Here is a 16327-nt window from a genome sequence, read left to right on the forward strand (position 1 = left end):
GTGTACCTTGAAGAGTGGAGAAGCGTGTGCCCTCTTCAAGGACTCTTCCAGACTGAAAGAGAACAGCACTTCGGCCTCAGCGTCTCGGAGGAGGTAGTTCTGCTCATCTGGAAGACAAGAGCCGCCCGCTCAACAAAGCGCAGACTCAGGGGACACGGGCCGTGCACCCCGGAGGTCGTGCCGCCGGTCAAGTGCACGCCGCTCGAGGCTCACGCTTCCCTGGGAAAGCTCTGAATCCTGAAATGTCAGCTGTGTGTCTGACAATGTCACTCACTCTGCCCCGGAAACAGCCAGAGCAGGTGAAGGACAGTGCGTCTTCACCTTCTGAGGTTATAAGCTCGTGGGAGACAGCGGACTGAGAGGAAGGGCCCCTCCCGGCCGCCGCTTTGCACTGTTTCAGGGAGCTCATGGGGAGGTCAAGAACCCCAGGCCCCAAACGACCAGCTCGGAATGAGCATCACACCCAGCGTGTGTGTGAAATACCACAGGTCTCGGACTCTATGATCTGATGACCAACGAATCTTTATAGATCTGACAAAAACATATTCCGTTTAAATACCGGACGGCGTATAGCACCTTAGAAAGAATGGTTTCACCCGACTTAGAAGCCTTTGGGCAATTTTAATTGGTTTTCAGAGTTACAAGAAAAGTTAAAGATCACAAAATGTCTTAAGCTTCTCATAAATGTCTCGCGATCAGAGAAGCATTTCTTCCTTTCCTCGTTTTCTAAGAGTAGCCCAGTAGCATCACAGCGCTCTAGCCAGACGGCACGCTGCTCCCCGACACGGTGGCTCAGGCCGGGGACACGTGCTCCTTCAGCCACACGTCCTTACAGGGATGCTTTAAAAATGTAAAATCCAGTCCTAGCTCACGGGCCACAGTTTGCCGACACGGGGCAAAGCAAGCCAATCAGTAAAGAGACCCTGAAATGGCGAATGACGAACCGCTAGAGATACGAGGTCAAGTGATCAGCCAATCCGAGGAGGCGGCTCTGCGGTTTTCGGTGGGAAAAGGTAGGACTGTCCGAAAATGGGAGAAGTGAAAACAAGCAGTTCAGTCACACGGAAAACGTCTGACATGTAAGTTCTAGGGCAAAACGCGAGGCTGATCTGCCTTGTCAGGAGCTGGTGAAGAGCCCCACGCGGCGGTCAGGGGCTCGGATGGAGAGAACGGTCCCCGGAGGAAGAGCGGCTCTGGCGACCCCATTACGGGGAGATTTCAGGCAGGAACAGAGCTGCGTCACCTGTGGGAGGAGTCAACCTGAAAGCTAAGCTTTTCACAGCCGCACAGCGGAAATGAGCACCCCAGAAAGAGACAGTCTGTAAAAGTAGTGTCTCAATCTCTACAAATCAGAGACAAACACAAAATTACAAAACCACGCCCCTAGCACACGATGAAAGCTATCGGGCCCACGTGGGGTGCCAGAACCCCAGCCGAGGGAGCCGGTGCAGGCAGAGGGGGGCCCCGCACCCACAAGGCGGTGCTGGCGATGCTGGGACGTGGGTCACGCGCGGGAACGAGGTAAGTAAACACGCGTCGTGTTCTGGAAGCCAGGCTGCTCGCCATGGGAGAACGGATTTACAAACGCAAGAGCAGAAAAGCCTAGAACTTTCTTGCGCGAAAGCCAGAAGTGTTCAAACACAGAGAGGACAGCCTGAGGGGCCCCGAAGCCAGAATGGCTCTCGCTGTCCAAGTCGGGACAGTCTAGGCATCAAGGACAGCATGGTAACAACCCACGGAATGCAAGAGAAAAAGGGCTGCACACCAGGAGATAAACAAGTACATCAAAGGCACGGTGGCAATGGCATACTTCCCAGTACTTCCCCACAGACTTACTACAGCAGAGGCGGCCAGCAGGCATCGCCTGCACCCAGGGGTCCCCGTGACCCCCTCCAGTGACACGGCAAGTCAGAACCACGCCACCCCGGCAGGAGCCGCACGAGGGCACGGCGCCCACCGGAGTTCCCGCACTCCATCGGGGGAAGCGGTGGGCAAACCCACGAGGAGACAGGACAACCACGTGTGCTTCTGAGCTACCCTGTGGCTTTCAAGGAAGGACATCACGGGGACAACCAGGCAGAGCCGAATGAGGTCTGCAAACGAGACAGTAGCAGCAGATCCTGCTTTTGGCGGCTGTGCCGTGGCCGTCTGGCAGAGCATCCTCTTCTGTAGGTAACACACGACATCAGGGATGATGGCGCGTCATTTTGGGAACGTACTCGTTCACGGTTCAGGAGACAGCAGCGATCTGTACTGTTTGCTAACTGCAACTGTTTGCGAACTTGGGGATTGTTTAAAAAAAGGTGAGAGACATTTGATTTCAGAAGCCAAACGTGTTCTTTAAAAACCCATCAAACGCTAACAGATGAGTAAAAGACGTGAACCTGAAAGCAACGATTCAGATATTAATGACTCCAGATAACCTAAGGTCCATATTCTTGAGAAACTGAAAGCTTCTGGCAAAACAGAAGGTCTTTAAATATGTATTAAAAACCAAACACACCAACAAACTGACCCTAAAGTTCACACGGAAAGCAAAGACACGAAGCGGCCAGCTCGACACTGAAGGACAGGAACAAAGACGGGGGCCGCCACTGACGGACCTCAGCGCTCCAGCAACAAGACCATGTGGCCCTGGCCAAACAGATCAATGGAGAGAAGCCGAGAGTCAGAGCCAAGAAACAATCACCTTGGTTTGTAACAAAGGTGCGAAGGCAATCTGAGCAAACATCATTCGACAACTGGACGTCCACACGCAAGAAACTGAATCCAGACACAGACTGTACACCCTTCTCAACTCAAGATGCATCACTGACCTAAGTGTAAAACACAGAACCATAAATCTTCTAGAACACAGAAGAAAAATCGAGATGACCCTGAATATGGCAATGACTTTAGCTACAACACCAAAGGCACGATCCACGGAAGAAATGTGATAATCTGGACTCCGTTAAAATTGAAAACTTCTGGGGCGCCTGGGTGGCTCAGTCGGTTGAGCATCCAACTTCGGCTCAGGTCATGATCTCACGGTTTGTGGGTTTGAGCCCTGCGTTGGGTTCTGTGCTGACAGCTCAGAGCCTGAAGGTTGCTTCGGATTCTGTGTCTCTCTCTCTCTCTCTCTCTCTCTGCCCCTCCCCTGCTCATGCTCTGTCTCTCTCGCTCTCTCTCAAAAATAAACATTAGAAAAAATTTAAAAATAAAAACTTCTGCTCTGTGAAAGAAAATGTCAAAAAAATGAGAAGACAAGCCATGAACTCGGAGAAAATATTTGCAAAAAACACATTTGATAAAGGACTGCTATATAAAATACACCAAGACCTCTTAAGATTCAATAAGAAGACAACCCAGTTAAGAAATGGGCAAAACATCTGAACAGACATGGCATCACAGAAGAATCAGTGATGGCAAAGATACTCCACATCATGTGTCATTACCGAAGCGCAGATTAAACCAACCGTAAGATCGCCCTTCTACAGCGGTGAAAATGGTGGAAACTGCGAACACTGGCAACAGCAAATGCAAGCAAGGATGTGGAGCAACAGGAACCCTCCCTGCTGGTGGGAGCGCAAGACGGGGCGGCCAGCTGGGAAGGCAGCTCGGTGGCTTCTTAACAGAACTAAACATACTTTTACCATACAATCCAGCAACCCCACCCCTTGGTGTTGGCTCAAGGAGTTGAAAATTTATATCCGTGTGCAAGCTATACACGAATGACGGCAGTGGCTCTATTCGTCATGGTCGGGACTTGAAAGTTCTGACCTTCAGCAGGTGAACAGATTAACTGTGGTCCGTGCAGACAATGGAGAACCGTTCGGCGCCAAACAGGAACGGGCTATGAAGTGAGGAGACAGGGAGGAGGCTTACGTGCATATCACAAAGTGAAAGAAGGCCACTCTGGAAAGGATACGTGCTGTAGGAGTCCAACTGCAGGACGTCTAGAAAAGGCAATGATTATAAAGTGGAAACACTCTCTTATGTCTGGAAATTTAGGGGATCAAATATGAAAAGTCTGAACAGTTACTATTAAATAGTAAACATTTATACTACGACTAAACCACCTTCTAACCCTCAGACATCAACAGTTATACCAGAAACAAATGAGTCAATCAGAACTTCTGTGACACAGGAAATGCCGTAAACTTCATAAAAAGATAAAAGAATCACGTGTCACAAACAGGCAAACTTGGTAAACTAAGTCAAATTTCCATTAAGGAACAGCCCATCTCATTCTAAATTTTACAACTGTTACAAAAACTTGGGAGCTAATCTGTATGTTTATAGTAATTGTTTCTACAAATGTTTTCTTTTGCCTGCATTTATTTCATTAATAGCTTTTAAGAACAAAAACATTAATTTCAATCGAAAGAGTCTCTACAGTTATCCTCGTTACTTGCGGATTCTGCATTTGTGAGTCTGCCTACTTGCTACAATTTACTTGTAAACTTCTGCATCGCCCGCGGAGACGCGCAGAGCAGCGACAAACCCGAGGACCAGACGCGCACGTTCCCAGTGGGGGCTGAACAAGGCAATGCTGGGCCTTCATCCAGTTTATGCCACAAACAGGTCTCCTTTCTGTGGTCTATTTAGTGCTAATTTTCCCACACGTTTATGCTTTCTGCTGGTGACTGGTCTCAAAAGTGCCAGCGCGGAGCGTGGCCGTGCTCCCAGGGAAGGGGCCGCAGGAGACCCGGTGGCCTCCTCCGGTGTCGGTTACGTGCGGCTGGCCAGGCGCTCGGTGCGAGGGGGCCAAGAGCAGGTGTTAACACGGGCTCTTTGACACAGCGCACACGTACGTGATGTTCTCCAGATACACACGAGGGTACGTATGGATCGGCTGATGAGGACAGGACCAGGGGCTCACAGGAGCCCAGCCCTGCTTCCTCTGGGAGCGATGGTTCAGTGCTCAGGAACCCGTGTCTGTGGGCTACTCTGTAGGACGTAACACCAGGAATGACAGGGATCGACTATATTACTGTCGTTGAGAATTCAGGTTTTTTCATTGTTACTGATTTTCACGTAAACGATTCTTCCCTATGACTGGGATAGAACATCACGGAATTTTAAGTTTGGTTTAGCTTTGCTATAAACAACAAACCTAAGTGTCTGCAAACAAGTTATTTTTCCGGATCATACTTTCTCATCTGTATGTTAGACTACATGAACTTCAAAATACGCGTGCTTTTTATTAATTTTTTTACAGTAAAGACAATCAGATTTAAACACGAGTGGCTGAGAAAACGACACGGATCTGCAATATGACATGTCCCCGTCAGGGAGAAGTCAGGTTAGAGCGTGAGGGCAGTGAGGACGGGAAGGTCTCTGCTGGCCTGGGGCATCCACGGCATCCCCCTGCCCCAGGGGTAGAAAGAGCGGGCACAGCCGAGATAGTGGGAGGAGAGCCCTGGGCCCAGGGCAGGTGGCTGCGGAGAAATAGGAGAGCGGCTGCGTCCTGACAGGGGGCCGGTCACTGCTGTCGATGACACATGATGTGGGGGGGCGGGGGGGGGGCCGGGGCCCACAAGGGAGGTAAGACTCAGCACCACCGCGAGATCGCAGTGAAGCTTGTCCGGGCCACGCACCTGCTCTCCCGCTCCACCTGCACCAGTGGCCAGGTGAGGGCTCAGGATGTGCGCGTGGGGGTCATGTGGGCTGGGAGCACCACACGGGTTGCGGGGTGGGGGGGGGGGGTCACACTGCTGCTGCTTCCACTAAAAGCATTTCGGTCCACTGATCCGTGTAACAAAACCTATGCTTTCTCTGCCGTCTCTAAGCACGACCACCTAGAAGGACTTCGCTCCTGGTGCCCTGAACGACGCGGGGCAGATGAGGAGGGGCGGACGACCAGCCCTCTGACGGAGCCTGCAATCAGATCTGTGCCCGGACACCCCTGGACGCCATCCCCGTACCCTGTGCTGCACGTGAGATCGCACTGCACGGCCAGCATCCGAACCGAACGCACGCATCAGGATCGGGAAGGATCAGGAGGCGGAGGCTGAGGCCTTATTCCCCCCAACGTCCAAACGCCGAAGCCTTCCTATTTCCCAGTACAAGGCAAAAGTATCAAGTGACTCACTGGGACGTGGCTGACATTTATGAATTTAATGGTGAGTTATCAGGAGTAAGAAAGCAAATGAGGCGTTTGCTGGGACGAAAGCAGAGATAAAGTCGAGAAAAACACGTGTCGGTTTCCCACATCAGCAACGGAGCTGTGGACGCTACGTACCGATAAACGTCTGACACTTGAAACACTCTTCCAGCCAGTCCGGCGTCACGATGTGCTTCACCACGGAGATGGCCGTCAGGAACTTCACCGTGCGCGTCACTTTGCTGGCGATGAGGTGCGTGCATTTCTGCGCAGACTCGGCGACCTCGCCCCCAAGGATGTAGAGCTTCTGGAGGGAGGGGCACAGAGCGGAGGTGAGCGCGGGGCCGCGCCTGAGCGCGGCACACTGCGCTGGCCTGAGAGCCGGGAGACGGCGAGCACAGCAACGCGCACGGACGTGTCCGGAGTCGACCCCGCGCCTTGAGCTAAAACCAGCGATTCCCCGAGGGCCCCAGTATCACACCCCACAGACACGATGCCCGGAGAACAAGGCGGCGCGTTTCACGAAAAGGCGCGAACATGCCCAGACTTTCTAAGCTGAAATGGGTGTTGATGAGGCACATTAACGGACAGGCCCTGTTCATAAGAATTAGAGAAGTGACTGAGAAGACGTGAACATCCAGGAAAGATCTCCGTAACTAGGCTCAATTTTAAAAGTGAGAAAAATTGATACGGCACTCAGGACGGTTTCTTCTCCTTCAAAACCCGAGCGGTACGATGAACGAAGCCCACGTGGTAACAGGCCGACTTACGCCCTCTGAACCGCCGCCCCCGAAACAACAGCCAAGCGAGATGCCCCCTCCCTTGTGCCGTTACTTCCGACAGCACGCTGAAGGCTGCGTTCCCACTTCCTGTCCAAGCACAAGCACGCGGCCGCCCTGGTCGCCACCCAGGAGAACCGGCCTCCGGTGGCCCGCGGCTTCCCCGCCGCCGGGGGTGCTTCTGGCACGAGCACGTTCAAGCAGGTTGCTCGCGTTCGCAGGACCGTAAATGTGGGTCTTGTCTACTCACCCGAGTTATATTTTCTACTATTGAGAGAGCAAGGGTCTAAGTATAAAACTATAAAAACCACAGAACAAGGTGAAACGTCACTTACGATTTAATGGCTACTTTTACTGTAAAAACGACTACAACTGATTTATAAGCCAAAAACTCTGTTGTCACAAGACGTTCCCGATTAAATGTTACTTTAACACACTGCCAGCCTAAAGCCAAGTGCACAAAAAGGAACGGTGCTAAAACTCCTCCCAGAACGTAGAACGGAATTTCACCTTAATATACTGTTGAACTTGCACAGGCTCAAATCCAGTGAAAAGCACAAAAGGGGTCAATTCTGGTGTTAACTTTTTGGTGGGAGGGGGTAGATCTTCAATTCTGTGAAAGAAAGTAAACGTGTTGTTTAGCAAACGACAGATTCGAACAGCTTGCACCAGCCTTCAGAGCTCCGAGTGTGCGGGGTTCCTCGGTGAGGGGCAAGCGCGAGGCCTCCCCGCCTTGGCCGCGGTCACCCCCGAGACCGACGCGCTCCGGCTCAGGCGAACGCCGTCTCTTCCTCACCACCCTCCCCCCCCCACACACACACACAAAGGTCTCCACAGGCTTTAAAAAGAAAGCGGGGGCTTTAGCCGGCTGTGCCAGTGGAAGCGTCCCTCACGGGCCAGGCAGTGACAGGGGCGTCCCCGGAGCCGCACCTCTGGCAGGCGCCAGGCCCCTATACACCAGAAGCACAAAGCAAGCAATCTGACTCAGGCACACATTTTATTTTATTTTAAAAAATTTTTTTTTCAACGTTTATTTATTTTTGGGACAGAGAGAGAGCATGAACGGGGGAGGGGCAGAGAGAGAGGGAGACACCGAATCGGAAGCAGGCTCCAGGCTCTGAGCCATCATTTTTTTTTTTTTAATTTTTTTTTCAACGTTTATTTATTTTTGGGACAGAGAGTAGGCACACATTTTAAATGAAACCTCAGTCTCACGTAGCTGATAGTTGAGGCCATTTAGGTAAAATAATTTCTTAAGGTTTGTTTGTGGCATTTTGATGACAACTTAAAAAACGCGTCATCACACGACCGAGACGTTCCTGAACGCTTCTGGAACATGGACTGTGATGTGGGGGTGCAGTGGGCCTGATGCAGGGCAGGGGAGGGGCGAGGGAAGCTGGTGACTGCGGAGGACAGCCTCATCGAGTCCGCCTTGGAAGTAACGGCTTTTCCACAGTCCCAAAAGGAGAAAGGTCCCCGCTCACCCTGCACCTGCCCTGCCTTACGAATCACATGACCCACAGCGGCCAGCCAGGTCTTCGGCAGGCGAGACCACCGCCTCCGCACACGTCCTTCCGCGGGGCTCGCGGGGCTCACCTCGGGGACGCAATCCCACACTTGCTCCTGCAGTGCGGCCCGCCAGCCCTGCCCGCCTGCCGCTTTACCGACTGCGGTGGGTCACACTTTTGCTTAAAAATAGAAAGATGCAGGGCGCCTGCGTGGCTCAGCCGGTTGGGTGTCCGACTTCGGCTCAGGGTCGAGCCCCGCGTCGGGCTCTGTGCTGACAGCTCAGAGCCTGGAACCTGCTTCGGATTCTGTGTCTCCCTCTCGCTCTGTCCCTCCCCTGTTCACGCTCCGTCTCTCCCTCAAAAATGAATACACTTAAAAAATATAAAACTTATAAAACCAAAAAGATTCAACTTTTTTTTTTTTAACAAAAGAGAAAGACGATGTGCCTGTCCCCCTTCTGGGCCCGGCCACGAGACCCAGCACAATGAGGTTATAAACCAAGAGGAAGTCAGAAGATCCTGTTTTCTATGAAAATGTCCCGGAATCTCCCCAACCGTGAGCGTTTCTAACACAGGCCTGCAGAGAACCCCAACCGCAGCGGCGGGAAGGGGCCGTCCGTACCTGGCTCTTTTGGAAGAAGGCTGGACGTTGGTCACTTCGTTCTGCTTCAGCTTGGGAGGTAGCCTCACACCCTGTAATCACACCGGTGTCCACGTCAGTCGACTGCGCACAAAACACAGCAGCTGCCCACACACCCGCGTCAGAGAAGCGTCCCTCCGCCACATGGAAGCCAGCCGCGCCTGGATGGCAGCGAGGAGGACGCCGGCCAGGGGCCAGCGGGCTTTCTGGAGGGGCCCGCGTGCCTGGCACCTGCCCGCCGGCTGGCCCTTCCCGGCCCAGCTGCACGTGCGGTCCTCCGCCCCCGCTGCCACACGACAGCGTTCGTTCCCGCGTCGCCTGCTGTCCCGACGTGGGATTTGGAAAACACACTCCCTGCAGTCTCGCCCCTAAAACATGGCTGTTCCCGCAACAGAAATCTGGCATGTGGCGGCTCACGAAAGCTGTCCCCGGACGGACCGCCGCGCTGCCAGGGGCTACGCGGGTCACTCGTTTTACTGTGTGAAGCCACTGCCTCTCCATCTCGGGCATTTACCTTCACGTTTTCTAAACACCCCGGCTGTATCCACACGACCGAAAAGAAAGTCGACGCATCTCCAGAAAACACGCGAGACCCGCTAGCCCGTCAGGCACGGGGCCAGGCTCTCCTTCTCTGACCTTTGCCCTGAGGACACAACCCTCAGCTCCTCAGTCTCCAAACTCCACACGCTGGGGGCAATGAGGAACAAGGTAAACTGGCCCCCGAGTCTCTGAGACCCGCGGCTCTGTGACCACCACACGAAGCCGCGGGACAAGCCGCCGTCCAGGCCCCTGGGGCCGAGCGGGGGAGAACGTGACCGCGTTCCCACTTTCATCCCGAAGGCCACGGAACATCTCTGCCAGCCGGGCGAGTCAGGAGAATATTTGCTTTTGCTGGTGTGTCAGAGCCAGTCGTGTCTTACAAATCATAACTACTAGTTTAAGCAAAGAAAAAACACAGGACCACATTATCATTAGCCTACGGGCTCCTTGACGGACTCCGGACGATTCTCAGCAGCTCCCAGGTTAGATTCGGAAAACAAGCAGCGCAGACCATCACAGAACACAGGCCGGGGTGTCACTGGGTGACCCTGACCGGAGGGTTCCCCTCAGTTCATTGTTCACGGGGACACAACCCCCCAATTAACTCTGTAGTGCTGAGGGATGTGCTGAAAATCAGCGGGCACGTGACTCAAGTCCCTTAATACGAACAGACAAGTGAATACACACGGTGACCCTCACCCCTACATCACACGGCCACCCGGCATCCAGGGATCACACGGCGTGGTTACCGCAGCGTGACACGGAAAACAGGACCCGACGTCCCAGCATCACACGAGGGAGATGGGGCTGCACGGCCCCTGCAGGAAGGCCGCCCGTCCCTGCTTCCGAGCCGACAGCCACCGGCATCCGACCTCCTCGCGTCCCGAGCCGGCGGCCTCACCCACCGGGGCCCGGCCCACAGTGAGGGGGTCCCCGTCCTGTGCCACGGGCAGCCCGACGCGAGTCAGAGCGGCCAGCGCTGTCCCAGGGCTCCTGCCCCGTGAGTGCTCGTGCCTCCCCTCTCGCTGCAGCTCCTCGAGCAGTGCTCCCCCGTGCACACATACGGGCAATGACAAAAGCACTGGCTGAAGGGGAGCGAAGACCCCGGGTGTGCTGAACATTCTAGGACGTCGTGCTGACAAATCACTTAAAGAGTTTCGAACGTACAAACACGGGTCTGTGCCTACCGCGTTCCTGTAAGACAGGGACAGCCCAAGTGACTGGGCCGCTGACTGGACGTACCATCAGCAGTTCTGCCGACACCTTCAGCGGGACCCTCCAGGCATCTAGAGAGAAACGAGTTACATTTACAACAGCATACTGTTCAAGCAGAAAAGCCCGTTTGTAAAGCCCTTTTCTGGGGCCGGTAACGTTACATCAGACACGTCGGTGGCTCAGTGGACATTCGTTAAGGATAAACGCAAGCACCACGCTTATGCTGAAAAACGTTTTCAGTACAACGTAAGGGGAGAGCAGCCGCGGGACGTGCTCGGGTGACCCGTACTGAGGGTTCTCCAGGTGAGGGACACGAAGAAACGCAGCACGGCACAGGTGTCCAGAGCGGAGCCGCCCCCCAGCCCACCCTGGCGTCACTCCGGAAGCCGTTCCCGGGAACCACAACCACCCGTGACACCGGGAGGCCCACAAGGAGGACCATGGCACATCAGGGTGGCCGAGGGACCAGCACACCTCCCTACACGATGGCCGTGCTGACTGCTTCAAGGACCGACCACAGGTCTCGGTAAAGCTCCCAGAACTGAAGTCAAACGGGCAGATACGTCCCAGGGAAGCAGACTGTGGCTTAAAACGAAGAGCCATCCAAACACCAAACTCAAGAGCCACGATTAAAGCCACCGGAAAACCAGACTTAATGAGCATTTTGAAAACGGAGCCTGTCAAGGCCGAGCTTGAATGGGCATTTTCTGGAGCGCATTCAGCTGAGTGTCAGAGCGTGTCCCGCAGGGCAGGGGTCCATGTGGCCCAGGACGAGCAGCTGGCAAGGACAGAGGGGAGACCACAGGTGCTGGCCTACAGCCGCAGGAGCACAGGCGGGCACGGGAGACCAGCAGGGGCTGGCTGGGGAGACCAGACCGAAAAGCGGAGTGCTCCTTCTATCCCCGGCATCTACTAAAAAGGCAGATGAGAACACCAAACCGGCTAGAGCCCCTGGGCAGGGTGGGGGGAAGGGACTAAGAGGAAGCTGGCGCACAGCGGTGCCTCGGGCAAGGCGGTGGACGCACGTCTAGCTCCCGCACTGATGAACCTGACCCGCGAAACTGCACTTACCCAGGAGACTGAAAACCAAGTGCGGGGTAGGGGCAAAGGGCTCCTGCAGACTGAACGTCGTGTAGCGGCCGCAGTGGGCCTGTCTCAGCGCTTCGAAGTTCCCCAGGAGAATGTCGCCAAGCCACTGGGCGTTCACGCACGGTATTCTCCACTCCTTGGCCTTTTCGTACTTCAAACCGGCAGGCCTTTTTGGTTTTGAGGAAAAACACACTTCGTTAAATGCTAGAAGCGTCTACTGTTCAAACCAGTGTTTCTTTTGCATCTGGTATCAGAGACCTAGCAGGGCTGCCTGAGCCAAGGCGACAGCAGCCCCTGGCTGGCGATCGCGATCCCAGGGTGCGTCCAGGCTCACGCCGGGGTCCCACATCGCCCGCGAGCCCCGCGTCTGCCTTACTCCCCGGACCCGACTCAGCTGACTCAAAGCCCGCGAATTTGAGATTCTAGTTCACCGCAGTGCTTTACGGACGCCTCTGCGAACGTCCAAACTTCACTGCTGTTACTCCCACAGACCGATTTTCGGGCTCCCACCACGGAACGTGACGCAGCGACCAACACCGAACTGCTGACACACCCGCCAAGTCGTAAGCGGACTCGGGAGCCCATGTGGCGTCAGAGGCGTGCTTACTCTTTACAGATGAGCACCGTGTTGCTGCGGCACAGGTAGCCCGTGTACTTGGCGCCTGCCAGGTAAGCCATGAGCTTCAGGTCGTCCCTGTCACTGTCGACAAATCCAGTCACAGAAATAATCTAAGCACAAAGAGAGCAAATAAGGCCAAGACGCAGTGACGATTTAACCCGTGGCCACTTCCTTCTCTGGGCTTGTTCTGTGCACGTGGCATTCCCGCGGGCAGCTGGGAACGCCGCTCCCGACAGTGTCAAAAGCAGCATCCTATTCATGGGACACAGGCTACGTCTGTAGCCGATGGGGCAGACGACCGAGATACCAGACCCGGGGAAGTTCTTCTGCGTCGGGAGGACGCTGCTGATGTCACTTTAACAAAGCCGTCCTACTAAGCGTGTAAATACGAACGGGCGAGTTCTACACCCTCCCTGCCCATCCCCGTTCTGAGGTCGTCGGAGTGAGAGAGCCCACAGGTACCGACAGGGGCCTGCCCGGTGGTGGCCACTCGGGCACAAGACCCCCGCTTTCCTCCGAGACCTTAAGTCGCGTCTGAGACGCTGGAGACCCGGTTAGACTCTCCTACGTGCAGGAGCCTGTGCCGCCAGGCGCACGGGAGGGGAGGTGTCTGCCCCGCCTGGGCCCTCGGGCGCCGGGCCAGAGGGAGCCTGCACGGGTGGCAGAAAGCAGCGCAGGACCTACTCTGCCGGAGGAGGACGAACACAGAACAAAGCTGAGTCCCTTACGTGCTGAGAACACGGCTTCCCTCCGGGGGGGAAAGCCACCGGGAAGTGAAGGGCACGGTGGGGCGGCACCATCTTCCTCTTCTTCAGGACGGTGTTTAGCCAGTGCGCTGTGACACATCTCTTCCTCTCCCTGATCGCCTACCAAACACAGAATCACGGGTCTGTTGTGCTTGGGGCTTTGTGGCTGCAGGGTCACGCACAAAACCGCAAGGCTGGACAGCTACGACGACACCTTCCCGGGATCAGGAAGCCCTCGCGGGAATGTCATGACATCTAGCCCTCGATTTACCAAAGGGACAAACGTCACGATTGAGAACGTGACGACCCACACGCGAACGGGAGCCTGCAACCAGGGCAAAGGCAACACGCTTTGTAAGAGCAAAAACATGGAGGGCCCCCAAAAGAACAGGCTCCGAGAAGACGTCACCGCCTACCTAAAATCAGCCGTGGAGGGGAAAAAAAAACCTCACAGGCATTTCTACAGTTTTAGTTGGAAAGTGGATCCAGAAAAAGGCTACAGTGTTGAAGAGCAGTTTCGGGGAGGTTGTTTATCACACACGTATCAACAGGGTTCTGTCCACAAGTAAGAACACTGTTAGAAGACACGAACTTGAGGCCACAGATGAGGGGACACCACGCGAGCCCACGCCCTGCAGGAGTTTACAGAGGCTCCGTCCAGCCCCGCGCACGAAGGCCCCCAAGGGCGCAAGTCCCGCTTCCGCCCCCCACTTGGTCACGGGGCTGCCCTGGACTGAGAGAAGGGGCACGTCCTTGGCACACCACGCTCAAAGACGTGAAGGCCAGGCGACCACAAGGTTATCTGTCCCAGCAAAGACTGGTGAAAAGAAGGGACTCTGCTATCTTCAGAGGCAGAAAAAGGTCCTTTCCAAACACAGCAATCACCAGAATCCTAAAATGGTCCACAAAACGGGCCAGACTTCATTCCAGTCACAGGGGACGCTGCCCTACTCACCTGTGCGTACATCCCGCTGACCTGACTCTCGCAGAGGAGATGTGTGCACCGGCTCGAGAACGTCGGGTCCACGGTGCCGCCGTGCGCCTGGATTATCTAGACACGCAGGAGAGCCAAAGTCATAATCAACCTCGTGTGCTCAGGAGGACAGGGTACGGTTTCCAATTAGACTATTAAAGAGCCCATCGTCTATTTTTATAGTATGTTTCACCAGAACATATGTGATATACGTATGGGTTATATTTACAGGTTCTCCACACAGCACTGTTAAGCGAAAATGAGCTCCAACGTTCACTTAACTTGAATTTCCAGAGGGAAAGACAAGAGAAACGAACGTTCTCTTTTGGTAACACAGTTCCCTCCACCTCGCACTGCTCACGTTCCGGACCAGCCAGCACCGCGTGGTGGAGGCCGTCCTATGCTCCCCTGACCTGCACCCACTGGACGCCTACTACCCGCCCTGGTGTCATGACATTTCAGACATTGCTAAACATCCCTGGGGGGCAGAGACACCCTGGCTAAGAGCCATTATAATAAATAAATAAATAAATAAATAGCAGGAAGTCAGCAAACCCCAAAATTTATCTTTAACAACAGATCTGTCTTAGGGCTGAGGGAACTATTCTGTGGCATTGCATGGTGCTGGCAGCATTTGTGAAAGTCCCAAGAACCGCGCACCAGAAGGGAGGGACTTTCGCGGTCTGTTAAAAAAAAAACATCTGCCCCACAAAACAGTTCTGCTTCATTTACTTTTTTTTAATGTTTATTTTTGAGAGACAGAGAGTGAGCAGGGGAGGGGCAGAGAGAGAGAGAGGGAGACACAGAATCCGAAGCAGGCTCCAGGCTCCGAGCTGTCAGCACGGAGCTTAATGTGGGACTCGAGCTCACAAACTACGATATCGTGACCTGAGCTGGATTCGGACACTTAACCGACTGAACCACTCAGGCACTCCTTGCTTCATTCACATTAAAAAAAAAATTTTTTTTTTAATGTTTATTTATCCCTGAGAGAGACAGAGCATGAGCAGGGGAGGGGCAGAGAGAGAGAGAGAGAGAGAGAGAGAGACACACACACACAGAGTCTGAAGCAGGCTCCAGGCTCCCAGCTGTCAGCACAGAGCCCGACGTGGGGGGCACGAATCCACGGACCGCAGGATCGTGACCTGAGCCAAAGTTGGATGCTCAACTGCCTGAGCCACCCAGGTGCCATTTACTTTTTAAATTTGATTTTGATCGGGCGCCTGGGTGGCTCAGTCAGTTGAGCATCCGACTCTTGATTTTGGATCAGTTCAGGACCTCAAGAGTCGTGAGATCGAGCCCTGGGTCAGGCTCCATACTGATGGTGTGGAGCCTCCTGGGGATTCTCTCTCCCCTACTGTCCTTCCCCCACTCACGCTCTTTCTCTGGAAAAAACAAAAACAGAATTTACCGATTTTTGTATCAGCAGTTCACAAACATGGCTTACTAAGGCATGTGAGCAAACCAGTGGTTTCTACACCACTGGTTCTCATCCCCCTGCAGCAAGCACAGTCAGCTCTTCGCGTGTCTTCCGATAATTCCGGGTATGTTCTCACGAATCCATGCCTCCTGACCTCCTCCTGCGGGGTTCACCCTGGCTCGCACATCTCCTGCAGTTGTTAAGAGCCGTATTCCCTCCCTCCCGCCTGCCTTTGTTAGTTTTCTATGCACCTTTCACTACGTCATTCCCAAACTCTTCAACACACAACTACCGTCCGTGGTGGTATCTGTGCCCACAAATCCCTGCACGCGCCTCCCTTCAGAGCAGAGCTCGGCCTCCTCGCTTGGTACGGGCTGGACAAACAGGATACGGTGCAGCGACCGCATGCGGCTTCCCAGACAGGAGACGCTGTGGCTTCCTCCCTGCTCCGCCTCAGGTCACCTGCCCCGGCGGAGGCCAGCGCTGCCCCAGCCCCACGGAAGGCCCCGTGGCTCCTGTCGCCCGGCTCCCCCCGACCACACGTGAGCAGAGCGCCTCGGCCACAGCCACCCTACTGAGCCACGGCAGGGTCTCCACACACGAAGCACCCTCCAGGTGACACGTGTTCCCTGCTGGGAGTCACCACGTTGCGGAGGACTCGTTACACAGCAGAGGGCACGGTGTAGCTCTTCCCGCCCCGACAGATAAGGCAC

The 16327-nt window shown here is 54.5% G+C and overlaps 1 protein-coding gene and 1 long non-coding RNA gene across 6 annotated transcripts in view; one reads left to right on the plus strand and one right to left on the minus strand.

Annotated features, from left to right (window-relative positions):
* Positions 1 to 7513, plus strand: part of LOC123384165 — a 30081-nt gene extending 22568 nt beyond the window's left edge. For 4 of the 5 annotated variants that reach the window (XR_006594896.1, XR_006594897.1, XR_006594893.1 and 1 more), the window contains 2 exons: positions 5201 to 5284; positions 5772 to 7513. This is a non-coding gene — a long non-coding RNA (uncharacterized LOC123384165). The remainder of the gene's footprint in view (positions 1 to 5200; positions 5285 to 5771) is intronic. The other variant, XR_006594894.1, reaches the window with a different exon arrangement.
* The window catches only part of PAXIP1 (PAX interacting protein 1), a 51137-nt gene that overhangs the window by 2612 nt on the left and 32198 nt on the right, over positions 1 to 16327 (minus strand). Inside the window, exons 9-17 of the mRNA XM_045053296.1 lie at positions 14177 to 14272; positions 13204 to 13341; positions 12464 to 12585; positions 11839 to 12023; positions 10795 to 10838; positions 8995 to 9065; positions 7375 to 7477; positions 6224 to 6392; positions 7 to 107 (exon numbers count right to left, since the gene is read on the minus strand). Of these exons, the coding sequence (XP_044909231.1) occupies positions 7 to 107; positions 6224 to 6392; positions 7375 to 7477; positions 8995 to 9065; positions 10795 to 10838; positions 11839 to 12023; positions 12464 to 12585; positions 13204 to 13341; positions 14177 to 14272 (1029 nt within the window). The remainder of the gene's footprint in view (positions 1 to 6; positions 108 to 6223; positions 6393 to 7374; positions 7478 to 8994; positions 9066 to 10794; positions 10839 to 11838; positions 12024 to 12463; positions 12586 to 13203; positions 13342 to 14176; positions 14273 to 16327) is intronic.

Source organism: Felis catus, chromosome A2 (genome assembly GCF_018350175.1).
Source record: "Felis catus isolate Fca126 chromosome A2, F.catus_Fca126_mat1.0, whole genome shotgun sequence".
Lineage (NCBI taxonomy): Eukaryota > Metazoa > Chordata > Mammalia > Carnivora > Felidae > Felis > Felis catus.